At 41.6% G+C, this 25,590-nt stretch overlaps 6 protein-coding genes across 19 annotated transcripts in view; 4 read left to right on the forward strand and 2 right to left on the reverse strand.

Moving 5' to 3' along the window:
• Window positions 1–7,140, forward strand: part of LOC108041603 (transcription factor collier) — a 28,618-nt gene extending 21,478 nt beyond the window's left edge. For 2 of the 10 annotated variants that reach the window (XM_017119564.2, XM_017119556.1), the window contains exons 6-11: window positions 3,183–3,264; window positions 3,333–3,513; window positions 3,722–4,003; window positions 4,072–4,219; window positions 4,282–4,574; window positions 5,340–5,580. In XM_017119564.2, coding sequence (XP_016975053.1) covers window positions 3,183–3,264; window positions 3,333–3,513; window positions 3,722–4,003; window positions 4,072–4,219; window positions 4,282–4,574; window positions 5,340–5,482 — 1,129 coding nt within the window. In that variant the 3' untranslated portion in view covers window positions 5,483–5,580. Of the gene's footprint in view, window positions 1–3,182; window positions 3,265–3,332; window positions 3,514–3,721; window positions 4,004–4,071; window positions 4,220–4,281; window positions 4,575–5,339; window positions 5,581–6,000 lie in introns of those variants that run through there. The other 8 variants (XM_017119559.2, XM_017119558.1, XM_017119565.2 and 5 more) reach the window with 7 other exon arrangements.
• Window positions 7,141–7,365: 225 nt separating this feature from the next.
• On the reverse strand, window positions 7,366–9,525 carry LOC108041605. Of its 2 annotated transcripts, XM_017119568.2 has the most exons (3): window positions 9,175–9,263; window positions 8,385–8,730; window positions 7,366–8,207 (listed from the first exon to the last, which is right to left on the reverse strand). In XM_017119568.2, the coding sequence occupies exons 2-3, from the start codon at window positions 8,623–8,625 to the stop codon at window positions 7,594–7,596; spliced, it is 855 nt and encodes a 284-aa protein (XP_016975057.1). In that variant the 5' UTR covers window positions 8,626–8,730; window positions 9,175–9,263; the 3' UTR covers window positions 7,366–7,593. The 2 variants fall into 2 exon arrangements, with proteins under 2 accessions (XP_016975057.1, XP_016975056.1); XM_017119567.2 differs by lacking the exon at window positions 8,385–8,730 and having other exon boundaries at window positions 9,175–9,525.
• A 2,622-nt stretch (window positions 9,526–12,147) lies between these two features.
• On the forward strand, window positions 12,148–20,818 carry LOC108041607 (sprouty-related, EVH1 domain-containing protein 1). 3 transcript variants are annotated; one of them, XM_017119571.2, is made up of 6 exons: window positions 12,148–12,301; window positions 13,088–13,422; window positions 17,781–17,958; window positions 18,022–18,190; window positions 18,882–19,037; window positions 19,158–20,818. In XM_017119571.2, exons 2-6 carry the CDS (start codon window positions 13,403–13,405, stop codon window positions 19,907–19,909), a joined length of 1,275 nt encoding a protein of 424 aa, XP_016975060.1. In that variant the 5' UTR covers window positions 12,148–12,301; window positions 13,088–13,402; the 3' UTR covers window positions 19,910–20,818. The 3 variants fall into 3 exon arrangements, with proteins under 3 accessions (XP_016975060.1, XP_016975061.1, XP_016975062.1); XM_017119572.2 differs by having other exon boundaries at window positions 18,948–19,037; XM_017119573.2 differs by lacking the exons at window positions 12,148–12,301; window positions 13,088–13,422; window positions 17,781–17,958; window positions 18,022–18,190 and adding an exon at window positions 18,197–18,548.
• A 154-nt stretch (window positions 20,819–20,972) lies between these two features.
• Window positions 20,973–23,802, forward strand: LOC108041606 (kelch-like protein 40a). Of its 2 annotated transcripts, none has more exons than XM_017119569.2 (3): window positions 20,973–22,415; window positions 22,465–23,215; window positions 23,270–23,802. In XM_017119569.2, the coding sequence occupies exons 1-3, from the start codon at window positions 22,333–22,335 to the stop codon at window positions 23,795–23,797; spliced, it is 1,362 nt and encodes a 453-aa protein (XP_016975058.1). In that variant the 5' UTR covers window positions 20,973–22,332; the 3' UTR covers window positions 23,798–23,802. The 2 variants fall into 2 exon arrangements, with proteins under 2 accessions (XP_016975058.1, XP_016975059.1); XM_017119570.1 differs by having other exon boundaries at window positions 22,318–22,415; window positions 22,485–23,215.
• A 319-nt stretch (window positions 23,803–24,121) lies between these two features.
• Window positions 24,122–24,906, forward strand: LOC108041599 (trafficking protein particle complex subunit 5). The gene is made up of 3 exons (XM_017119551.2): window positions 24,122–24,365; window positions 24,421–24,730; window positions 24,786–24,906. Exons 1-3 carry the CDS (start codon window positions 24,190–24,192, stop codon window positions 24,882–24,884), a joined length of 585 nt encoding a protein of 194 aa, XP_016975040.1. The 5' UTR covers window positions 24,122–24,189; the 3' UTR covers window positions 24,885–24,906.
• LOC108041600 lies at window positions 24,903–25,448 on the reverse strand. Its single transcript, XM_017119552.2, has 2 exons — window positions 25,259–25,448; window positions 24,903–25,181 (listed from the first exon to the last, which is right to left on the reverse strand). The coding sequence occupies exons 1-2, from the start codon at window positions 25,379–25,381 to the stop codon at window positions 24,969–24,971; spliced, it is 336 nt and encodes a 111-aa protein (XP_016975041.1). The 5' UTR covers window positions 25,382–25,448; the 3' UTR covers window positions 24,903–24,968.
• Window positions 25,449–25,590: the final 142 nt, after the last annotated feature.

Consider the following 25,590-nt stretch of genomic DNA (forward strand, 5'->3'; position numbering starts at 1 on the left):
TGCCAAAAGGCATAGAAATGGCGCGAAAGTAAGTTTTCGCATTATTTTTCGGGCCTCCCACCACTTTTGGCTTCGTTGGCATTCGTTGTCATTGCCCCATAGTCATTGGGTTTATGCGACAATAAAGTTGAAAATTTTGAATATTATCGTTAGTGAAAAATTAGAGACAAGTTGGCCCGACGGCCACCACCCCCACACCGCCTCACCTGAGGTCCTTCTGCTGGGAAATACTTTGTTTTGGCGTGCGCCAAAAACGCTCTCGGCTCCTCACGGCCTGTTCACGCCATTGCCAGATAATATCAGCGGAAAATTGTGGGTGTTTGGGTGGCTGGGTGACTGGCAAAGCGATTTATGTCCTTTTGAAATTCATCATTAAATTTGTGCGCTGTTTGGCGATGCAAAGATAATGCCACAATTTGTTGTTTGCACTGTTGCTGCTTCGCAAATTTACAGTTAATCGCCGGGCTCCTCTGCAAAACCATAAACAGGAAAAACTTTCACTTTTTCGATAAAGATACTGGGAATTTATTTCAATTTTCTGTGACTCAGATGCGCGGGATAAGGCATGAAGTTAGGGTTAGGAGTTTGGAGTTTGAATAGATTGGAAGGTGCGACATATTTAGATGATTAAGATTTACTTCAAAAAAGTTTTTGAAGTTATTGGACAGTACAAAAAACTAATTATAAAAAATATGTAAAGTTTTGTTAAATATGGGCTAAATTTTATTTGATAAATACGATTTAAAAACTTCTTAAAAATTAAAGTATGCATTATTTAAAATCTGTTACAGTACTTCTTTTAAAATAATTAAGTTTTAACTAATTTACCAATTCCAAGGTTATTAACCCATTTTATATGAATTTTATTGCTTTAAAATAAGAGTTGCAGATTAAACACCTTAAGTTCTAGTCCCAAATTTCTGTTATTCCCAAAGGCCATTCAGTGAAATGCTTGCTCTACTGTTCGATTCCATTGACAACCACTTTTGTGCCGAAATTTAAGCACTTTCCGCACACCTAAAAAAAAGAATCTCCGCCCAATCGAGGGACACCGCCAAGTCGCGACCCCCTCGCCCAAATATGAATGACCAATTATGCACTTCGTTGGCGCTACGTGCCCGAGCTGCCAATGGATCCCCAAAACAACAAAAAACGAAAATCTTCCCCGGAGGTGTCCCGATGTCATGTGCGAACATTTGATGATGCGTAGCTTTTCATTAAATGAAAATTTCGCGTTGCTGGCAAAACAAAAGGCCAAAGAAAAGGCCGAAAGAGCAAACTTTGTTGGCTGAAAACCTGGAGAATGGGCAAAGCCAGGAGAATTGGCCAAGATGGAGACACTTTGATTTATTGACAGGATGCGACTGGAATTTTTAATAGCCCCCAAGTGGGTGGGTGGCTCTCCAGCGGAATAATCCCTGAATTGGTCAGGTCAGAATCCGATTTTCGGGTAGATTTCTCAACTGCAATAGAGACTCCAAAGGCATAGACATATGCAAATGGGGGAGAGCCTGTGAATTTATGTGTCCTGTCCGGATATTTTGAAAACATTGTAATTCAAGCGAGGCAGGAGGGGCAGGATGCTTCCGAGAAAGTCAATTAGCTGGCCATAAAAATGCAGGCTGGTCTCCGAAGTGATGATGGCTCTGGTGTCTCAGGGATGAAGTCATCGCGGGCAAGTGAAATTAGGACCCTTAAGGATGCACTTCTCAGCCACTCGATATGTATTCAAATTTCAGTTGCATGCAGTTGCATCTGAGAGTCTGTGAGTTTCCACGTTCGTTTGCCGCGCTGTAATTCGATATTGTATCTGACAGATACACGGCTCTCGTGTATCGAGATTCTCTGGGGATGGCAGTCCAATGCGCTCAATGCTTGTGTTAATGATGATGAGCCCACTCCGATGTTCTTTTTTCCCGTAATGGATAACAGCCATCCACTCACATCTGTTTTTTCATTGCGAAGTCCAACAAGTTCACAATAGTTTTTGATAAGCGCCACGCAGCTAAATAAAAAACAACACATTAAGCTAAATATATATTTTGTATATACATTCATATAAAGTTGGGCTTAATGGAGACTGGCATTGCTGCTTATTCGTTGGCATTGCCTTTTATCAGTTTTAATTGAAATTCTGGCTTTTTGGCATATCTCGAATGTCAGTTCCTTATCGTCTAAGTAATGATTTATGGACTATCCGGGAAATGAGTAACACTCACAAGAGTGCCAGTGGGAACTTAATGTCACCCCTTTAAAGTGCGAGAAACTCCGAAAAAGTGTCAGAAGTATAAACAAATTTGCGACACTCCCATCGGACAAGGACATATGCAGATGCCACCCGCTGGCCGGCCAGAGATCAACCCTCCCTGCTCCCTGCTAATTTGTCCAATTTGTCGACTCGGAAACAACACAAAAAAATATGATGAAAATTGCTGGCACATCGCCGCTTTTCCCCCCACCCCCCGCTGATCGGAAAGGAAAATATTATTTCTGCAAATAAAAAGGGGGACGCTGGATTCTGATAGGGCCGTATCATGTCGCCGGCGGATGCATAAAAGTATTTCAGCATTTAAATGCACCGCACCCGGGTGTCAGTTTCCATTGGATTGGACTAACAGGCTAACAGGCTCGCATCCTGGCCGCAGGACATTCGCCGGCTGTCACCCCACTTATCGCAAGGGCACTATTCACTACTCACTATTGCCCCGGGGCCAAACATCTGCCCAGAAATGGCAATGGAAAAAAGGAGAGCAAATAGGCACAAGTGGCAGCAAAAAGACGCAACCCGTCATTAGCGGCTCGTAAAGTCTTAATTGAAGCTGGCATAAATCCAAAACTAATTTATAATTGGCTGCCCATTGGGAAAAAACGATTCAAGAACCATTTATGGTTTAATATGCCTTACTTTTCCAAGCAGACAAGTTTCAAAAAATATTTCTTTGTTAAATTAAGACCTTATAAAACATAATGTTAGTTGGTTGTTAAAAAAAATACTATTAATGTCTGAAAATATATATGCATATCATCAAAATAACAAGAACTTTTACAACTTAAATTTGTTCATATGTATTTTATAGATGATTTGAGGAATTCTATTATATTGAATTTTCAACTATTTTTTCCCTGTATACACTAAAGGCTTTTACAATTCATTAATTAATCGAATCTTCCTTTCTTTACAGCTTCTTTCTCAAGTTCTTCTTGAAGTGCAATCAAAACTGTTTGAAAAATGCCGGAAACCCGCGGGACATGCGCAGATTTCAGGTGAGTTGGCGCCTTCACCTGCCCAAGCGATCGTTATTAATAGAGTGTTTCGTTCTCCTCAACATCAGGTGGTGATCTCCACGCAGGTGGCCGTGGATGGACCACTTCTGGCCATCTCCGACAACATGTTCGTGCACAACAACTCGAAGCACGGACGGAGGGCCAAGCGGCTGGATACCACGGAAGGTACAGGCAACACATCCCTGTCCATTTCCGGTCACCCCCTAGCGCCCGACAGTACCTACGATGGTCCGTAGCAAAATTCCAATTATTCCGACCAATTTTTCGTTTTACGTAGATCCAAGAAATCCCCCCATAATCCCCCGAAAATTCCCCCATAATCCCCCGAAAATCCTCCAAGATTTTTCGTTTTATTCGTAGCAATTGGCAAATCAGAAGCGATCGCATCTGTGAGATATACTCAACTAACCCATCAATCTCTGGGATTCACTTGCAGGTCTCTATCCACCGCTGCCAGTGGCCACGCCCTGCATCAAGGCAATCTCGCCCAGCGAAGGCTGGACAACCGGCGGCGCCACCGTGATCATTGTGGGCGACAACTTCTTCGACGGCCTGCAGGTGGTGTTCGGAACCATGCTGGTCTGGAGTGAGCTGATCACCTCGCACGCGATCCGGGTGCAGACCCCGCCGAGGCACATTCCCGGCGTGGTGGAGGTGACGCTATCCTACAAGAGCAAACAGTTCTGCAAGGGATCGCCCGGTCGCTTCGTCTATGTCTGTAAGTGGTCGCAGTTCCGCCCTCCTGCTCATCCACTCCATGTCTAACCTTTTGATTACCGCTTTAAGCAGCTCTCAACGAACCCACAATCGACTATGGTTTCCAGCGCCTGCAGAAGCTCATTCCCCGGCATCCCGGCGATCCGGAGAAGCTGCAAAAGGAGATAATCCTCAAGCGGGCCGCCGATCTCGTCGAGGCCCTGTATTCCATGCCCAGGTAAGAGGATTGCTAATATCGAAGCTCTTTGGCGGGAAACTAATACCCAACCCGTGTTGCAGCAGATCCCCGGGCGGCTCCACGGGCTTCAACTCCTATGCCGGCCAACTGGCGGTCAGCGTGCAGGATGGCTCTGGCCAGTGGACCGAGGACGACTACCAGCGGGCCCAGTCGAGCAGCGTGAGTCCACGGGGCGGCTACTGCAGCAGCGCCTCCACGCCGCACAGCTCGGGAGGATCTTACGGCGCCACGGCGGCCAGTGCAGCGGTGGCGGCCACGGCAAATGGCTATGCACCTGCTCCCAACATGGGCACACTCTCCTCATCGCCCGGCAGCGTCTTCAACTCCACGTCAAGTAAGTACCCTGCCCCTAAACTCCCACGTAGGTGAAGGGAAACCCATCACAATGGTCACCTCAAAGTCCTGCATTCGATACTTCTTTGAGGGAACATCAGCATATTGGAAAATAATTCTAATAAGTTCTCATGATAGACATTTAGTTAAGAACTATGAGTATAAGACCTAATCGGCCTAGTTCTCCCTTTTGTCAATTTTTTTTTTTACCAATTTCAAGACTTTTTTAAACATTTTGAATAGAAAATTTAGATATTTTTTAATACAAAAATATTTAAATATTTTTCCATTGGAGTCTAAATATGTAAAAGCAATCGTTTCTTTTCCTGAGAAACAATTTTTCTTTAAATAGATATTAAAAAAAATAAAATAAAAATATTACGATTTCAAAAATTACAAATAAAAAAAAAGCCAAAAGTAAGCTTTGATAAGATATTTCGAAATCCATAAAAAAAAAGTCACCGGCCTATCTTAAACAACTCAGCTCAGAGGCCTCAGATGATCTCATGTTTCCCGTCATTTACTGATTAGGAAAACATTCCCAGCCAATCAAATTCCTGTCTTAGAAGTTCTTAATTTCTATTACAATCTTTTGTTGATTTGAGCTTCAGTTTGAATAACTCTCACATGAATACCGCCCTCACATAAACTGCATAAACTCTCGTTGCCATATCCCGAATTATCCCCACTTTTTCCCCCCAAACCATCCAAACAAAGTGAACAAAGTATGCTCAGCAAAGTGCATTTTCGCCATTAATTCCAACAGTGTCCGCCGTGTCGTCGACGTGGCATCAGGCGTTCGTGCAGCACCACCACGCGGCGACGGCCCACCCGCACCACCACTACCCACATCCCCACCAGCCGTGGCACAATCCGGCCGTGTCAGCAGCCACGGCGGCGGTCGTTTAAGCGATTCCCGGAGTCCAGTGGCAGCAGTTCAGCCGGAGGAGCTGAGCGAAGGAGGACCTTGGATGAGCCGGACTTTGGGGCAGAGTAACGACATTTTGTTCAAATTAAATGTTTCACGCCCGACAACCACACCACCCACCACCACCACCACCCACACACACGGCCAGACACCATCTATCAATCTGCAAGGACGCCCACAAAATGGCGAGTGGGTGGCTGTGCAAGAGGAGGGTCTTCAAAAGCAAATCTGAGCATTCAAAACACACTTCCACCATCAACAAACACCACAGATAACACATGATTAACGGTATTTATAATTTCCATTATCACTAAGATAGTAAAGCAAAAGCAAAGTCCCCTAAATATAACAAGCTTATAATTTTCGTAAATTTGTGTTTATTATTCTATGATTTCTGAATAACTTAAAAACATACTCCTTAGAAATAAAATTCCCTTCACCTTAGCCCCAAACATATCCCAACTAACTTACTAATCTTGTGATTTCTATATTTTTGCAGGGGTCAGCAGCCTGAGTTTCAATCCCTTCGCCCTGCCCACCTGCAACACACAGGGCTATAGCACCCAACTGGTGACGTCAACCAAATAATATTACTACTAAATGAGGCTATTGGCAGGCCCTAAATCCCTTCGCGAAGTCGCGCCGATACCACGCCAATCACAAGAAGCTCGAAAGTGCAATAAACAAAAGAAAATGGTTCCAAAATTCAAAAATCTATTTATATAGTTGTACAATTTTTGATTGAATCCCGTTTTTAATTTATTTTTGAATACGCCTCGGTAATAGATTTATACAATTACGCATAGAATACCATATCAAAGTAATGGAAAACATATGAAAAGGGAAGGCAGCATATCATGCAGGGGCCTCAAGAACCCACAAAGTTAAGATCGGGCAAATAGAATTCTAAAATATGCTTGATGAAACACATTTTGTAAATATTTATCACGAAATAAATAAAAATTAATTAATAATCGGAACTGTGAATAGAGGAAATTATACCTATTTATATACCCATGATGATTGATCAATACTAATACGAATCAAGATATACCAAAACAGATACAATTTGAACGAACTTTTGGACATAACTAAATGCTTGTATACGACACTTTCTTGGATTAATATCGAAACAAAAAATAAAAGTATGGGAAATACACTCTGCCAATTGAGAAAACCGAAATCAAAATGTTATATACCTACATAGATATACAGCCACATTTGCAGCATATCTAAGCGTAATATTACAACAAATTTATACCAAACTTTTGGCAAACATATCGTGCACTTAGTCCTAATATCCATATCACGCGATCCCACACTCATCACATACTCGAACATATTTGTATAATGCCCATCATATCCACAATTCGAAATTCATTTTGAGCGAGCCACTCTCTATCAACACCAAATCATCATAAGATATACATTTCGCTATTCAAGTCAGAGTGTTTGATAAACTACCGATTTGTTGACTAGAATCTAAGCTAAGCATACACCCGCAGTCGATATCTGGGGGTGCATATACTATATTTAGGCTTAAGTTTATTGTTTATTGCTCGATTTGTAGGAGATTTACTGTAATTTGTATTCGTATTGTATGATAATGTATGCTTGCTCTCCTAGATCTACAAGAAAACAAAAGCAAAGGGTTAGCGTCGCAACTGAGGAGCTCAACCAATACGATAGTGAAGCATATCTATAAGAATCGCATAGACAGCAAAACTTAGCCGCAAAACCGATTTGTAAATTACAATACAATAATTTATAATAACAATCTAGCAACGCTCTCTGTTTTGTAAATCTTAACAAGTTATTTAAATAAAATTTATTTAAAATAAACGTCATACACCATGAAGCCGAATTGTTTTTACTACGTCGTACAGCTTTATTTCGGTTTTGCGTTTGGGTAAAATTGAAATGTTGAAATAAATTGAATAATCAAAGTCTTTGCTCTTGGTAAAAGAGCATAAATTACATGAATACATAACATATGTATAGATATTTAACCTAATCAACGGCATGTAGATGCCCTGTTGTTTCCGTTTCTCGTTTCCTTAATCCTCTGGGTAATTGCATGTTGTGGCGGTGCCTACTCATCCTTGGCAGGCACCGAGTCCTCGCTCTCCTTGAACAGTATCTCCTGGATCTTGGAGCGCACGTACAGCTTGCGATTGAGCGACAAATGACGCATGACGGGCACCAAGCTTAGGGCGAAGTAGTAGTCGTCGTCCTTAGTGTGCTCTTCGTGGTTCTGCTGGATGATGTAGCTAAGCTGCTCACTGACGGTGGTCAGTCGGTCGATGGACGTCTCCAGGTTGTTCTTTAGCTGCTTGGCCGAGTTGTTGGCCGATGTGGAGGCCACCACAGTGGCCTGAACCACCTGAGGCCCTGCTGTACTGGTCCTGCTGCTACTCCCGCCGGCGGCACTGGAGTGGCTCAGCACGGTGACCTGCTTCTCCTGAGCATGCTCCACGCCGCCTTCCTCGTCCATCACGTGTATGGGACTGTAGCACAGGGGATCCTCGCTGTAGATGATGTCCTTAATGTCCTCGCTGATCTCATCGTTCTGCTCGTACTCCTCCCATTTCTGCGGCAGGGCACCAGCTTCGCCCAGATAGCTGGCGACGCCGGATTCGATCTTCGGCTTGGCCACACGAAGTGGCTCCCTCAGCGTCTTGGCCTTGGTAATCCGCACGGTTTTCTCTGCAAGCAAAGGATGGGAAATGGGCTTAGTGGATGTGCCTTGCGATACATATTGATAAAGCTGCCGATTTAATAACAAATATCACCCAGAGATGGACGTCCACGATAGTTTCCCGCCGACCCAAGGGGTCGATAGCCCGCCAGAAGAACTCCTGGGAATTTGGTAGTGGGGATTACCTTTCTTGATGATCGGGATTATCCGTGATGGAGTGCGCTGCTGCACCGGACTGACGAGGACTTCATCACTGTGTTTGTGCCGCAAATGCGTCCACAAATTGGTGGTATTGTTGCCCTTCAAATTGCTGGCCATGCCACCACGCGATATATTGTTGCCGCAATAGCGGCATATCGCAAAGTTTTCGCACTCCTCGTTAATATCGTAGTGCTGCCACACATTGCTCACGCGTCCCTTGGGCATTTTGATAGTTTGTTTTTAAAATTCCTTTTACGTGAAAACCAATTTTTTCTCAACAAAATTCTTTTTTGCAATATTAGCGTTGCTGGCGCCAGTGTTGTCAAATGCCTAGTGTGCCAGTGTTGCACAGCCGCCGAATATAGGGGTGAAAACAAAGGCCACAGAAAAAAAGGTGAAAAACAAAAATAAATGGGAAAATAAATGTTTTTATAGAAAAAAATATAGTAAAATAAGCATTTAGATAATACACCTCAAAAATGGTATTTTTTTAGTTTGGTTTAAATAAAAAAAAGAGATTCCTGGCTATTCCTGCAAACACTGGATGAGGGGGTTTCGGGGTTCGACTCAATAGTTATTTCCGGGTCGATTTTCAGGGTTTGTAATTCCCAGTTTTAGGTTTTTTCCCGCCCCAAAGGAAAGAATCCCGCACCGATGACCCGTGGATTTATCGCGATGGCAGCGGGCACTGATCCGTGCTCGGTTTCTACGGCACGGAGCACGCGTGGCAGTGGAATTGCAAGGGCGTGCGTGAGATTCGGATCCCAAACTTACCGTTACTGCTGCTGGAGTGAAGACATCGGTGGCGCAAAAGGGATCCCGTGCCGGTTTTCCCGCTGTAGGACAACAGATCACCGCAGGTTTTGCAGCAGGCGTACGGCTCAATTCGATCGTCGCACTGGACGAGATTGAAAAACCTCCAGACACAGCTTTTTGTATTCCGGGGCTCCACAAGTTTGCACCGCTTGTCGCCGGATTTAAGGAGGCTACGTAGTTCCGATTTCTTCTCCACATGCATTATGGCGAAGCGGATGATTGGCTGGAAATCGGTTTGCAAAACGAAAACAAACCCAAATTATAAAATCCACACAAATACAAGCAAACTCACGAAATTCAGTCACGCACAAAATAGTGTTGGAGAGCGCGACAGGGCAGGGTAAAATATTGCAAGGTGGCGAAAGATAGTTTTTGATTCTATTAACAAGAAATGGTTTAATAGGTAGGTTTACCTGATTTATTAATAATTTGTTTAATTTATTAACAGTATTTATCTTTTCCTAATTATTATTTGCTTAAAATATCGATTAAAGCTGATAATAGCAAAAGCGATAAATCTATAAAAACTGTATCTAAATCATCTGTAACTTGAATCGTTAACTTTCTTACCTGTTGATTAAAATGGGAAAATCTAAGAGGACTTCCTACAGCCAGGACTATATCAAGGCCCAAATACAGGATGGAGTCCTTCGATTCAGCAACAAGCGCAATCGGAGCAGAGTCTGGGATATTTTCGCCAGGATCGAGGACAAAAGTGGCGTCGTCATACCGAACATTGTGATGTGCCGGACATGCAGCAGCCTTCTTAAATATCACGGATGCACCTCTAATATGGTGCGCCACAAGTGCTACAGGACCACGGCGTTCAATCCGCAGGCGGAGGATCCCCTGGGCTGTGGCTACGACGATGGAGAGGAACAGGATCCCAACGAGACCTCACCGGATTCCAACACGGAGGAGAAGGCCGCCGACAAGGTCACCCAGGCGGTGGTGGAGTGGTGCGTGACCAACTCTCGTCCCTTAAACATTGCCAAAGACACGGGTCTTCAAAAACTAGTATCCGTTCTACTGGAGATCGGCTCGGAGTACGGCCGCAATGTCTGCGTGGAGGACCTGCTGCCGGAGATTGGAGTCATCGCATGGAACATCGAAACTTGGTACGAGGAGAAATTAAAGCAGTTGCGCTCCGAAATGTCCTGCGTCCGGGCAAACGGCTATAGCATAGCCATTGCAGAGGAAAAGGACTCCAGTGTCGACAGCTTCTTCCTCTCCAGCACAGTGCACTACGTCCGGGAGGGACGCAAATGTTCCCAGTTGCTGGGCTTAACCAATGTCCCCAGGAACAAGTCCACCACAGGTTGGTAAATAGAAAGTGAAACTAAGTGATGGCATCAATAAGAGTTTAATTTTAGATACCTACATCCTCAAGCTAATCGAGGCCACGCTAAGAGATTGGGACTGTGATCTGGTTGAGGATGATCCCATTTTCGTGTACGACGAGCGATCCTGTGTTAAATCACTATTCGAGGGCAGAAGAACTTTGTTCTGCATCAATTCCCTACTCGATAGAGTGGTGGAGAAAGCCTTCAATGACGTGAAAGAGTTAAGAAACGTACTGAAGAAAGGCAAGGAGCTGGTTATTCTGGGAGTGCTGCCCTCGCCCACTTCATCGGGTCTGGTCGAGATCTACCACATATTGAAATCACTAGAGGACAACTGGGGCATTATTGGGAATGAGGATGAAAAGCTGATAGAGGGCTGTGAAATTGCCGGTCTGGAGGCCATCAATAATCTCCTAGCGCGCTTTGAGAAGTGCTGCCAGACGCTGGAGAGCGGAACGAGCCCAACCCTGCACCTAGTCATACCCCACATCCACCGGCTAAGGAAGTACTGCGCCGGAGAATCCAGTCACTCGATGGAAGTGGATCTAAAGAGGGCGCTGATGGACAACATTGACTGGATGGTGCTGCCCTGCATCACCAAGTACCACATGATGGCCCACTTCCTGTTCCCGCCCACCAACAGGTTGCTGCAGTTCAGTCAGGAGGAGCGGGAGGAGACCGTTGGAAACTGCCAGATGTTCATGAAACGCTACTGCTCCTCGCAGCATCCGGAAAAGGTGGAACAAGTCCTGATCAAGGGCGAGGGCGAGCTGGTCAACGAGCGTGATATTGAGCCGGACGACGATCTATTCTCGGACTTTGTCGCCATGGACACCCAGGAGGATAAGATTGCCAAGGAAATACGAGGCTACCAGGCCATTCAGATGGCCTACAACGACGGGTTTAATGTTCTCGAATGGTGGCAATCAAACCGGGAACTTTTTCCGCTGCTCTTCAAGACAAGTAGCCAGATCCTAACCATTCCCGCCAGCAAAGCTCCCTCAACATTGGTTCTCTCACAGGCCAGCAGTCTGATCAAAGATCCTGCCTGCAGCATTGACGAACTGCACCGAGTAATGTTCCTGAAAACGAACATGGGCGAGAGCACAGAATCTTAGTCAGACGGTGTGAAGTAGTTGTGTGCTCGTTTGTGTGCAAACATGGTTTACCTCCCCTTGAAGTCCGGATAATATAAATTGAAAATGTCGATTCACATAATAATGAATACATTAAGTTTATAATGATATGTGAAAACAATTGGTTATACCAATGATTAAGACATAGTTAGATTTACAAGTTATTTTAGAATCCCTGGTATTTTGTATTTAAGTCTATTAAATAATTAAAATACATTTTAAATTTGAATTGCGCCCTCAGTCGCTCCTGTTCTTGCCGGAAAAAGCAGAGATTTAGCCAAGAGTGCAGAACGGTCATACTTTAACGCTTGGCATTTCCAATTAGCCTTAACAGTTAGCAGATACATACTCCGCAGATAGCCGTGACACCTTTCCGTTCGAAACCGATAGTGCCCCGTTAGACATCGATATTACCGATGTTCTGTAAACATCGATGTCAGTATCGATGTTCCTCCACCTCTACTCTCGACGCAATTAGAAATAATTGTGAAAATATCTGCAAATTGTTAAAAACGCGAGCAGCACAAGTAAATGTCTTTAAAAACAGTGCAAAATTAATGAAAAAATCGCAATTTTGTTGCGGGTGTCCCTGTTTTATGATTGTGTGTATGTGTGCGCCTTATTAAATAAATTAATTATAAGGCAGAGTTACATATTTGAAAAAGCAAAAGATTGGAAATAGTGTAGTGAATACTCTCTTTTTTCTCTCTCTTTTAAACAGTTACAAAAAGTGTCCCATACACATAGGCAAATACAATGAAAACGAAGAAGAACAAGAAATAGTTGTAAAAGTGCTGCGGTAAACAATTAAACAAATCGGTGGGGAAAATCTGTGAAAATATGTAGGTTTATTGCAGTATTTTCGCAAGTATGTATAGGCGTATGTAAATATGAAATATGTAAAGGCAGCAACAGCAAGCAGAGCAGCATATACACACATGGAGAAATCGCCCAAAAAACTTTCTGCGCAAGCTGCAGAGAGCGTGAGAGAGAGACAGAGAGCGGGAGAGATTGATTTCCTTGGTGGAAATGTATGAATGAATTTTCACTTTTGCAAATTTTATGTTAATAAAATAACAGTGGTCGCAGCAAGTGGAAGCTCCTAAAAACCTGCATAAATAAAATAATTAAGCTTGCAATCAAAAGTCAGTGTTTAAAACCCATACAGACTCCCAATTTGAGCCTCTCCTTCTCTCAATTTTCATCTGTTACATCTTTTGTTGCTTGGAAAAATCCGTGTATGTACGTGTGTGTGTGCGAAGTTTTCCACTGTGTTTGTCTACACGCCCACATAAGTGGCCCTGTGTTTGTGTATTTGGAAAAGTAAAAGTGATTCTCGATTTATAATCGCAAAACCCGAAATTAATTATTTACCTTTCCCGTCCAATTTAGTGAATGAATAAAACCCCCTAACTCTCTATAAAAAACCCCCCCAAAATTGTGCCAAAAAAAAAGAGTACTGGAAATCGCCGAGATATAGCTACAGCAAGTCGGATAACAACATCAACGTGGGATAGGATCGTCTAATAGTGTCATCAAGTTTCTGGTGTTGTTGTTGTCGTTTGATTCCTTTTTTTTTTCGTTGAAAACGTTTGTGCAGCAGCAGCTCTGAATGTCTTTATGCTTTAATCATGGTGTATTTCGCCACCAACAACAACAACACCGACACTATACGCTGCTATATTAGAATCTTTCTGATAACGAACCATGACAGAAGGACATGAAAGGTGAGTTTGTACAATATTGTCGATTAGCATAATCATCGAGCACAAGTTATGTTAACTAGTTTCTTAAACCACCAACATATAAAATATATTTTTCTAGTATTTAGACTTTGATTTGGCGAAGCTCTTGATACTTGTTCGTTCGTAAGCTAAAAAAAATACAAGTTTTTTATTTGGGGTGCCACAAAAATTGTCTTCCCGTTTAAATTCGAATTTGTTGTTAGAAATTCTTTTGAGATTTGAAAATTATCAACAAAAAAGGAAAGGAAGCTAGCTTCAGCAAGCCAGAGTTAAAAAAATAATTTAAAATTTTTATATCTCAGAGTATTTCCGTATATGCTAAAAAACCAAGAAGTTATATTATAATTTATTTCTTTGTTTTTTAAATTGTTCCTATGGGAACTATATGATGTGGAAGTCTGTATCAGAACGTCCGAATTATATACTACCAGCAGTAAAATTAAGACTTGTGAAAGTTTCATCCAGATAGCTTTAAAACTGAGAGGCTGAAACAGTAAAAGTAATTTTTTAATTCTTGAAAACAGGGTTTTTAATATTGATTTGTCGACTCAAAATGACACATGCTTACTTATCTAAAATAAAGTCATGAATTTAAAATATAACAAAATAATACGCATTCGTCAAATAATCAGTTCTTTAAGACTATTCATTAAAGAATAATCACATGTTGAGTAATGGCAAATAAAAATAAAAATTAATTTTTAAATTTTCAAAATAATAAGTAAGCGTCATTTTATTCTTATTATAGTTTGTTCATAAATTTAAGTAAATTTACTGAAAATAAGCTTATACTGTCCGGAAAATATACTGTTCTTAGTTCGTTTTTCCAATTTTACTTTATGTTTTTATTTTAAACTGAGTTTAGTTTGCATTGCCAGTTAACAGGCCAGCTTTGATGATTGCAAACTGGTTGCAATTAATCGGCGTGCTTTTATTAATTGCCTTCAATTGAAAGCTGATTGTTTGAAAAACATATTTCAATTTACGGAACGCTTTTTAATTGAGTTGCCTGTCTGTTTTTCTCAATGGACAATCGAAATGAAGGAAGGAACCGTGAGTCATTTGTCTGTGCGAATTTAAGTCTCCACATTGTCTGTCGACACTTTTAATGAATGAAATGGAACGCCCCCATGTGTGGTTTCTTTTTCCGTTTGCCTCTGGGTCCAATAATTGCCGTTGTTACGACTACTCACGTATTATTGCCTCGCGCCGCTGGCGCTCTTTAAATTCTATTCGAAAATGATGTCATTTTGTGTTTGTCCGTTTGTTGTTCCGCCCCGCGATTCGTTTTCTTTGAGTATTTACATCGGTGGAAGGCAAAAGCCTGCGCAACAAGAACAAAAAAGCAAAAAAAAACATAGCCCCCAAGGTTCCTATAGTTTCATTCATGTCTTGCTCTTTATTCAGTTCTCATAATGAATTGATATGCGAGACGCCCCCACACAAAAACGCATAGAGGGTGCTCATTACAATTCTTACTGATGAAAACCAGCAGCTTTAATTCAAGTTAAATGATAAGGAAATATTGGTATTTCTAACTAAAGAAATGTTGGAAACAAATTGATATTTTTCAATTTATTTCAAGTCTTTAAAACGAAATAACTATTTGGTGTTTCAAAAAAATGTATAGTTTATATAGAAATTATTAAAGACTATCATTACAACGTCAAAAAAAAAATGCATTGCCTAGTTTTTGAATCAAGAATCGAAATCTTACAGATCCAATAGTTTTCCTTCAATATAACTTTTACTAGAGCTCTCATAATTATTTAATTTAATTTCACCTTAAATTTCACTTTCAATTGGGATTGCTTTATTATAAAAAGGAAAACCTGTGTCAATTTTAAGTACTAGAACTTTAATTTGTGCATTACCATTATTAATTTTATGAAAATACTTAAAGATCGTTTTCTTGGCTTTGTAAGTTTAAAGTCGCCTTCAAACTAAGAAAACTTAAGACATTTTTCAGATTTAGATCATCTTTAAGCTTAGCATAAAGACGGGGTGTATATTATTTTAGTTCAACAGTATGTATTGATAAAAGGAATGAGTATATATTATTGAATAGAATCCTTTTTCTTTTCGCCTGAGGGATCTGTGGAATCATCATCCACACACTATTATTTTCACAAAAGCTCATTTATTTGGATTCTTAAATATTAGTCACAGTCGGTCGCCACAAAGTAGGCAATGATATTTTAGAAACAGAAGTTTTATGGTCGAGACACTTTCAAGCGTTTCTACTTGTTTAATAAATGTAATCAAAGCACATTCTTTTTTATAAATTTGTGTAGTCGATAATGACCAATTGATTTAGAAACACCCTGTTCGCCGTGCTTTTTGTTGCAGCGGAAACAACATTCGATTTCAATTTAGCATTGTAAATTGATTGGCATGTGAATAATGTAACGGTAAGCGGGACATCGTGACCACGCGACAGCGAAGATGTGTGTGGCTTTGTATGCAAATACGTGGGAGTGGAGTGTGTGTGAGTGCTGGCTATCAAAGGGGTGCTGTGTATTGGAACTTTTTATTGTGGTCGCCTCTCCGACTTTTTCGTGTGGGTGTCCACAAACACAAGCTCAGACACAGACGTATACGCACACGCAGACCGTTGTTCATTCATCTTTTTCTGCTGCAGCCTCTGTGTATGTGTGGGTGGTTGTACAAGTGTGTGTGTGTGGGAGTATCCAAGCCATTCAGTTGGCAACAATGTTTTGGGATTGCCGACAACCACCAAAGCTATGTACCAAAGTTGGCAATGAATGAATGTTGGTTAGAAAACTGTCAATTGGTTAGATGGTTGGCTTTTATTTTGCCCAGATCATTTATAGCCGACAACTCCCACACAGACATAGAAAAAGATAACTGGAGCTCTCTCTCTAACGGTATCTTTCCCACGCATGCGCCGTAACTGGAAGTGAGAGCTTCCAAATATTGATAGACTTTTAGTTTCGGCTTGGGGCAGGCTCTTCTAGCTTTCCACACATATAAAAGTATGTATGTTTTATGTTTGGTGGAGTTGGTAGTATATCTATATATACACCTCTTTTTTATTTTGACTACACCCTGGCTTTTCGGAGTGAGGTGGCAACTCTAAATCGAAATGGAGTGAACCGTTAGCGCCTCTCATTCTCAATGAAAACCCGTTATGCGCTATGCTCTGACCCTGGATAGTTCCGTTGGATTCCTTTCATACCTATATTTCATTCACACTGCCTCGGAAATCCTTGACTAGCTGACGTAGCTGAATGAAAATCATAGGAAGACCAGTCCTTGACATGTCCTGAGTTTCAGAGGCCCGGTGACGTCGCGACAAAAATTCATTCTGTAAAATCCAGCGAAACTAGGACAAGTATGTGTATATATGACACGCACACTGGTGCACTCGCATTCACGTACCCCCAATTCCCCCTTCCCCCTTCCTAACATACGCAAACACACTTGGCACAGTGGAGTTTCAACTCCCTTTATGAAGCTTTTTTCATTCAGTAACTCCTCTACATTTGCCCGGGAACTCTGTCTTTATTCAAGCACAATGTATGCTAAACTTGTGCGCAGGTCGTCAAAAACTCCATTTGATGTCCCCCATTCATAAGGCAAAGGATCCCCAGAACTGAAGTTGCGACCTCTTTTCAAGAATGAAGTCTCCCGCCGGATGTTGCATATCAATTGTGACACCCTTAAATATCATTGACAACCCTTTGGTTAATAATTATGCTCCCCAAAATTCAGAAAAGGGACTCTTAGGTCCAATATATGTTTAATTAATTTATGCCTGGAGGGTAACAGGTGCTTAGTGAACATTTTTTCTCAGTGCCTGACCTGAGCTTATATTTTTAAACCGAAGGACTTGCATTTATTTTTAGTTGTCATTGGTTTTTTACTTTTACTCGGATGAATCAGCTCCTGATGGCAGGTGGCAACTAGCATCCTTGCTATGGCTTCCTTGACGGGTACAAAAATTGAATTAGCCAAATTAGCGGCACTTGCAGGTTATCCTGTCGAAGATAAAGAGGCCTTGTTACATTCATGGTTCACATTCGGTAAAAACCATTGGTAGTTCCAGCATGGCTACGGTTTCCTACACCAAACTAAGCGTCAAACGCAAGATAAGCAGGTGGATTGGTTTTCAATTAACGATTATAGTTAATTTTATTTTGTATTTAAATTGAGAATAAGTTTTTAAATAAAAATCCATTGAAGCAAACAAGATCCAAATATTTTCGCCTAATTTTAACTAAATATTTCCTCATTTCATCTAAATATTTCTAATATATATACAAATGATTTGAAGTATGAAACTAATTATACCTTTTTCCTCTTATTTAATTTCACAGCGACTTCTTAGTAACAGTACGCGCACAGGTAATGACCAGAGACGAGAGCACCGAGGGCTGGCTTCCGCTGGCCGGGGGTGGCCTGGCCAACGTTTCGATCCGGAAGCGGGCTAGGCTATCCCCACTGGCATCAGGTCATGACTACATTATCTACGGGCAGAGGATATCCGATCAGAGCGTGAGTAGAGCCACTACAGAACCTTTAAAGATGAGATAATAACCATAAATAAACCCCCGGCAGGTCATCTTGAGCTGTGTGATCAATAGAGATCTGAAGTATTACAAAGTAATGCCCACATTTCATCATTGGCGCGCAGGGAAGCAGCGGAACGGACTCACATTTCAAACGGCCGCCGATGCGCGGGCCTTTGACAAGGGCGTCCTGCGCGCCTACAACGAGCTGATCGATGGTAAACTCCTGCCCGGATCCTCCTGGCTGACCTCATCTATCTAATAGTTGCATGACCGGCTTGCACATCCCATCTCTCTGCTTTCTATCAGCCCGCTTTAGTTGCCTTTTGACTCCTGCCAAAAACCACTTGCCTTTCTTTCTTCCGATTCTTCCAATCCTCTGCCTTAGTATTGCTTTCGTTTACTAATATATAACTTTTTGTATGTCTTATGCTCTACTTTTGCCACAATACCAAACGAAAACAATCAAATCAATTATCAAAAATCACCACACACAATCACATTGGAATATTGCAAATTTGTTTCAAAAATCGACAAATCAACCAAACATTTAAAACTATAATTTCAATCAAATTGGTAAGTGTTTAATGAGGCCGTACCTTAAATTAGTTCATGTGTGCTGTTTGCTTTGAAGGAAAATTGTGCTTAATCACTTCAAAATTCCCAGCACATATACGACAAATAATATAGTCTAGTCCACACCTATAGGTCACAACTTTTCAACGAATTCTTTTCGATTTCCTTGCTTACACCTAGATGTATTCTGATTTTACGCTCTCTAGACTCTACCACTTTTTCTCTTTAAAACTTTAACTGTTCTCTGCTTTGCGCCTTTTAAAAAACTGTGTTCTTTGCTTGAAAGTATTACATTTTTTCTGTGCACTAAAGCCCTTTTCTTTCCCCATTTAGGACTGGCCAAATCGAATCCGACGATAATATGCCCGCCGCTGACCAAATATGATTCGGTTGGCGAAGATGATGTATTCATGACCCTGGACTTACCTGTGGAGAGCGAGAGTTTACAAAAGATCCATTCAAGCCCCGAGGGCAGCGAGAAAAGTCACAGTACGTATTGTTGAATGGGATTTTAAAGTGGAATCAAAAGTGTACTTAAAAAAATATACATATTAACGCTTGATTCCACTTGTGATGTCGAGGCATATCTAATCCTTCCTTATCTTACAGAGAGCGTCAGCAACAACTCCGATTCGGAAAAGCTGCCCCCGCCGCCCATTCACTACATATCCACGGACAAAACATCGGCCACCACATCGCCGCCAGACGCACCGCCCGCATCTGCTGCTCCATCGCCGGCGACCGCCGGCCAGATTGCGGCCAGTGAGAACTACTCGTACGTGACGCTGACGGCGGTGCACCACGACTACAACTATCCAGTGGTGGACCAGCCGGTGGGGGCGCAGGTGCTCAACGCTCGGCGGGAATCGATCAGTGCGCTGAAGAAACGCAACGCTCTGGAGGCGGCGCAGGCCATGGCGGCGGCCCAAACGGTGGCCAGTCAGGCCGGCCGAGACGGAGGATCGGGAAAGCCACTGCACAAGCCAAATGTATCCGACATTCTGAAGAAGGAGACCCGCTCGCGCTGCCGGTACTGCCATGAGCTTTACAGCGAGGACTTCAATCGGCGGGGCGCCTGCGAATATGCCCCGGATCCCTTTCGCAGCGGCTACGAATGCATCTCCGGGATGGGCTGCGCCCGCTGCATGATCTACCATTGCATGAGCGACGCCGAGGGCGAGACGGCCCAGCATCCGTGCGACTGCAGCGCCAGCGAGGCCGGCTGCAGCAAACGCTGGCTGGGCCTGGCGCTCCTCTCGCTGTTCGTGCCCTGCCTGTGGTGCTATCCGCCGCTCCGCGCCTGCCACTTGGCCGGTATCCACTGCGGTCTTTGCGGCGGCCAGCACAAGCCGCATGTCTGACATTTGGAGGCCCGCTTGCAAGGACAGCACGATGATGACCCCAGGCCCAGAAGCGAATTCCACTACCACCAACCCGATCAGACCATGAGCAGCACCAAGCGTCCGTGGAGCACCAACAAGAAGCAGTCGCAGCAATCGCAGACCCAATCGCAGCGCCACTTTTACAACTGGGAGCTGTCGCACAGCTTGGGCGCACCACAGCAGCAGATGCCGCCGTATTTAATGCAGTCGACTGAGAGGAAGGCGCCCCAAAACGATTACGGACGCTTGCTGTTCTAGGTTTTGTCCAGGGTGACAGCTTAGAGTCCTGTTTTCGCGAACTGATTACTCAGCTGTATTGAATCGTTCACCAGAATCAAAGAAATGTCTTAGATGTCTAAAAGTAGGCAAAGAAATGTTTTTTCCCAACTATTTGAGAAAAATAAGCAGAATACTTCCAATACAGTAGAGAGGCAATTTTGTGAAAATGAAAAGCTCAGCTTGTAAAAGTTAGGTGAACAAAAAAATGTATAAATCAGTTCAGCTGAAAAATTAGTTTGCGAAAATATGACTTTAGTTCGCTTTTAGTATCATTTCGGTATACTCCATTTGAATTGCCATAATTTATTGTATATACAATGAGCAGGAAGGATTACGTATCTATTTTTAATATACTTTTTAATTGTAACTTATATTTAGTGCTCTCGCTTAATTATAGTTTTGTATAAACGGGCTATTTGTTTTTATTTTATTAACTGAATAACTTTTTTTAAAATCAAATATTATACAATGTTTGTTTTAGTTTAAGTTGTTTAGAGTTTTTTGCTATTTACACTTGCTTGTTTACAATTCGAAATTGGAGAACAGTATTAAAAGGCCAAGGCAAAGGCGAAACGAGAACTAAATAAATGAATAAATATTTAAATGCGATTTTCTCTGCGCGATTCCAATTTGTTAATCAATGTCACGCGCTCAAAACTCACACGAAAAGTTCAAACAAACAGCAACCTGATGCGCAAATGAATAAAATGAACGGAATACATGCAACTAGGAAGAAGGAACAGTTGGCGACTCAGCTGTAAAATAATTCTTCTCTGAACCTGAATAAGAATTACAAATTGTTTTCGACTCCCCCAGCAAAAGGCTCTGCGGCAATGCTCGAATTTTGTGAGTTCGCTTTGCTCAGCAATTGTTACTTAAACGAGCTTTAATTAAAAACTACTTAACTTTTTAGTTGCCTTTTAAAAAGGATGTTTTTGTCTCTTCTTAGGGCTCATGAAGATTCAAAATATTCCTTTTGCCAAGAACTCAAAACTTATCATTTCCAAAACTTTTGTTTAGCCGTAGAAAAAAACCAATTAGATTTAGAGAGTCAATGGACAAGCAAAGACAGTAGCATTGTTTGGGGCTCTTTTGCAACTAAATAATTCTAGAATGCGAGGCAATTTGTAATTTTGAATAAAATGCTAAACACTTTGGGCGGTTTATAAAATTACCCTAAGAAAAAGCATTTGAGCAAAGGGGTAAAAAAAAAAAAAACAATTTAAGTGTTTTCAAAAAATCAACAAACTCATATATGCAGCTATATATATATAAAAATAAAAAAAAAAACATTAATTTATTTCTTACTATATAATTATTGTTGTACTAAGTCAGTGAGAAAAACCATGAAAGAAAACTTCACACGAAAACTAAAACAAAATGCATATTTATTAAAAATAAGCAAAGGTTGTGCAAAAAAACACATTAAAAAGCAACATTATTATTGTAAAAATTAACTAAATACGGCAATTGTTATTAAATGTGCAAAATTCAGTAAAACATTGATACAAACCTCAAAAAATACAAGCCAAGTTATGAAAACGGACATCAATGGATTGAAAAATTTTGAAAAAATAAGGAAAGATGAACCGAGAACCGATCAAACGGAAACAAAACACTCAACAACAAGAAGTACAAAATGTTAAATATGTATCTATAATTTACAATTACGTTTTATATTATTTAATTTAAACGCTTACTCAAAAGAAAATAGCTAACTATTATTACAATCGTCCTTACACACAGAAAAACAATAAAACTAGCTCAAAAGCAGAATTATTACTTTAGCTAAAATACAATTTACCTTTTGCAATTTTCCTTTCCTTTATTATTTCACATCGAAATAAACAAAAATGGTTAAAATAGCCGCATATACTCATATTAAATTGAAAAGAAATGTGTCATTACAGAAATGGATAATGCAAATAGTAATATAAATGATATATTTATTCATATAAATGTATTTGAAAATGTGAACAAAAAACAAAAAGAATACCAACAATAAAACACAATTTAATAAACAATGTGAATGGCTTGAGTGTGTATTGATTGAATGTCATATATTATTCTATACATGCAGCAGGCTTGTAATATATAATACAAAACAAGGAAACACTATCGAAATGGACGAGCTGATGAGACAAAAGTCCGGAGAAGACCAGAAATCCGAGAGGCAGGAACTCACCTGCAGTGTATTATTTACCAAGTGAGATATTAAATTTGTCTTTTAAGTACTTTACCTAACAACATTTTAGTCCAAACTTTAATCCAAAAGAACCAGCCTCTTATGATGAATTGAACTCCGTAACGCGCTTGGTTTCGAAGACCGAGGATCTGGAACTAGGAGGAGTCTTCAAAAGATTTTCAAAGGATGGTTTTGAAGTGACGGAATCTTTGAATAGATCTCTCTTCGAGTTTGGTCATAATTTCGAGGATGTGGAGGGCTGGCTAAAAATGGTGCAGCCGCCCAAAGATCAACTGGCCTCGGTGCTTCGCTATATGATAGAGGCTCATCACAAGACCACCGTGCAAATAGATATTAACAAGATGTACTTCAACTGCCACTTTATCGTGCTCCAAGTTTATTCTCGCTTCTTCAGCGAACTAAAGACAATTCCCCTTTTGGTAACTCTACCCGAGGATCGCGTCTCCCAGAAGGCCTTTATGCTCATCTACAAATGGATGTTGAGCGATGAACCCATCTTGGAGTGCCGCTATATAGTTGAGATTTTTGTGGCCGCCACTTATTTGAGAATCGATGATTTGCTGGCGCATTGCTGGAAATATTTCGATGACAACCGCTGCTACAACGAGGATTCGGCTTGTATCCTGTATGTGGAGACCAGATACAATCCTGCCTTGGATGTGGTGCGCAATCTAATGCTAACCAGAATCCAGAAGTTCCTGCTCACCTTTGTGGCCACCAAGGATTTTCTGGACCTGCCGCTCACTCACTTGGCTTACCTGCTCAGTTCCAGTGGGATCTGTGTAAATACGGAGATTGAGGTATGCGTGTTTGATCTGATCTGAGATTATATAGTTTTATCTTCCTTCTTTTAGATATTATTTATAGCAGTGCGATGGTTGGGTCACAATTGGAGCCAAAGAAGTGCGCATGCGCCGCGTTTAGTCTCCTGTATTCGCTTTCATTTGATGCCCCTGTGGTATTTGCTTTACGTGCGTCGCGAGGAGAGTCACCAGTTGGTGAAGGAACTGCTGTCCCTTGAGGAAGTGGATCGGAAGATCAACGAGGCCATTTCGAACATCACTTCGCGAATGTACGAAGAAAATCTAGCGGGTTTGAATGGTGATGGATCACTGCTTGAGGATTACCTTAAAGAGGGAACACCTCAGCGCAAGTGGATTTGTGATAAGTTATGCAACTATTATCACTGGGTGGGGTGCCCTAACACTCGGGAGATTCGTTACAATAACTTTGAAGTTTACCTTACCGAATTGCAACAGAGCTCCTTAGATCATTGGTCCAGAGTGGAGGTGCTGGACTTAAGTAAAAAGACTGATTGCTGCAGCTTGAGGAAAACACAATCGGACGATGCATTCCCTATTCTGAATAACAACACATGTTAAATGCAAAAGTTACAAAAATAAAACGACAAAGTTTAAATTTAAGAGGTTCGAGTCTGTGCTAGCTATAGTGAGCCATCTACACTGATGCTCGACGGCTATCGATATTAAAGTCGAGGCAATAACGCGGATAAGGCGTTTATATATACATATAGTTTTTTGCGTTAACATGTTATTTTTGTGTTGTTTTCTTTTTTGCCCATGTTTTTAATTTATGCGCCAAAGGGAACTTAAAAATATCTAGGCGGAAATTTCGGAAACAACCGATTTCCCTCAGTGCAGTAAGACCATTTGTTGGCTTCTTTGGGGAGTTGCGGTATTTTCGGCAGTAACTGCTGCGACCATACTGACACTGCTTTGTTTTGGAAAATAATTTATCAAAATAATTACAAGAAATGGAAAAACTAGAGGCCCTTAAAATTTCCTCGATGCGTCCGCGCAGCAATATCCTAGACAGACCGCTCTCTAAAGGGAAATCTGAGGTTTCCCAAAGTATTGTGGCTCTGCTTTTCAGCGAAATCGTTCAGTATTCGCAGAGTCGAGTGTTTACAGTGCCAGAATTGCAAACAAGGTGGGGTTTCAATATGTTTATTGGATTAATTCCGTAATGTAAAACTCTTTTTAAGGCTACATGACTTGGGTCAAGACGTGGGCACCCGCATTATCGACCTGTATTTCGTCAGGGAACGGAGTTCTAAGCGGGAAACCAAATTAACGCAAATGCTTCTGTTTGTAAAGACCACGGTGTGGAAAAATCTTTTTGGCAAGGAGGCGGAAAAGTTGGAGCATGCTAACGATGATGAGCGAACATACTATATTATTGAAAAGGAACCCTTGGTTAATACTTTTATTAGTGTGCCGAAGGATAAGGGATCCTTGAACTGTGCCAATTTCACGGCTGGCATTGTGGAGGCTGTGCTCACCAATTGTGGATTTGTAGGTTTATATTGTGACCCAATAAGTATTCTCTGTAATAGTGTTTGTTTTATAGCCCTGCAAGGTCACCGCCCACTGGCACAAGGGCACAACCTACATGGTCAAGTTCGAGGACTTTGTCATCGCCCGCGACAAGCAGATGGAGGAGAAATAAATTACGATTAGTTGAAAATAGAGCTTCTTTTCGGTCTTGTTTTAATTTCACTACAAATCGAAGATCAATCGCTGAATGTATGGCTTAAATGAACTTGAACTGGCGATCCTTGTAGGCCACCTGGCCAGTCCTGTACTTCTGCTCGCGTCCATCGCGTTCCGCCTTCAGGGCCCAGGCGTAAAGGGCAATTGGCAGAACTACGGCGAACAGTCCCGTGCGGAAGGACTTGCCAGTGGGCTTGAAATGCTCGTAGTTGGAAACGCGCATCGCCTGGAAGCGGGATAATCCGGCATCGAACTGCAAAGACAGTGTGTTAATCGCAATTATCCCATTGTGATGACATAACCAAGCCAAGGATTGGTATTCCCACTTACCACGGTGCCGCCCTCGCCGGTGGCATGACGATAGGGATTCGAGCTCTGCTTCAGGAACTCTTCGCGCAGCTTTAAAGTATGCTCGTGCTTGCGCTTAATGAATTCGTCCGTTGACAAAACCATTTTTATTTTTGTGTTGGAAACCAAATTTTTAGCAACAGCTGACAGCGATGTTAACGGGTCGGGAAAACTGAAAAATACCACACATCTAAAAATATACTAGTTTCACTTCAGGAATGTTGTATATTCAACAAATCAAAAATAAATTTTTTGAAATTGGATAATATTTAAAGTTTGGCTTAGAATAGTAATAAATTATTATTTGAAACAGT

The sequence above is a fragment of the Drosophila rhopaloa genome, unplaced genomic scaffold (assembly GCF_018152115.1).
Source record: "Drosophila rhopaloa isolate 14029-0021.01 unplaced genomic scaffold, ASM1815211v1 contig_115, whole genome shotgun sequence".
Lineage (NCBI taxonomy): Eukaryota > Metazoa > Arthropoda > Insecta > Diptera > Drosophilidae > Drosophila > Drosophila rhopaloa.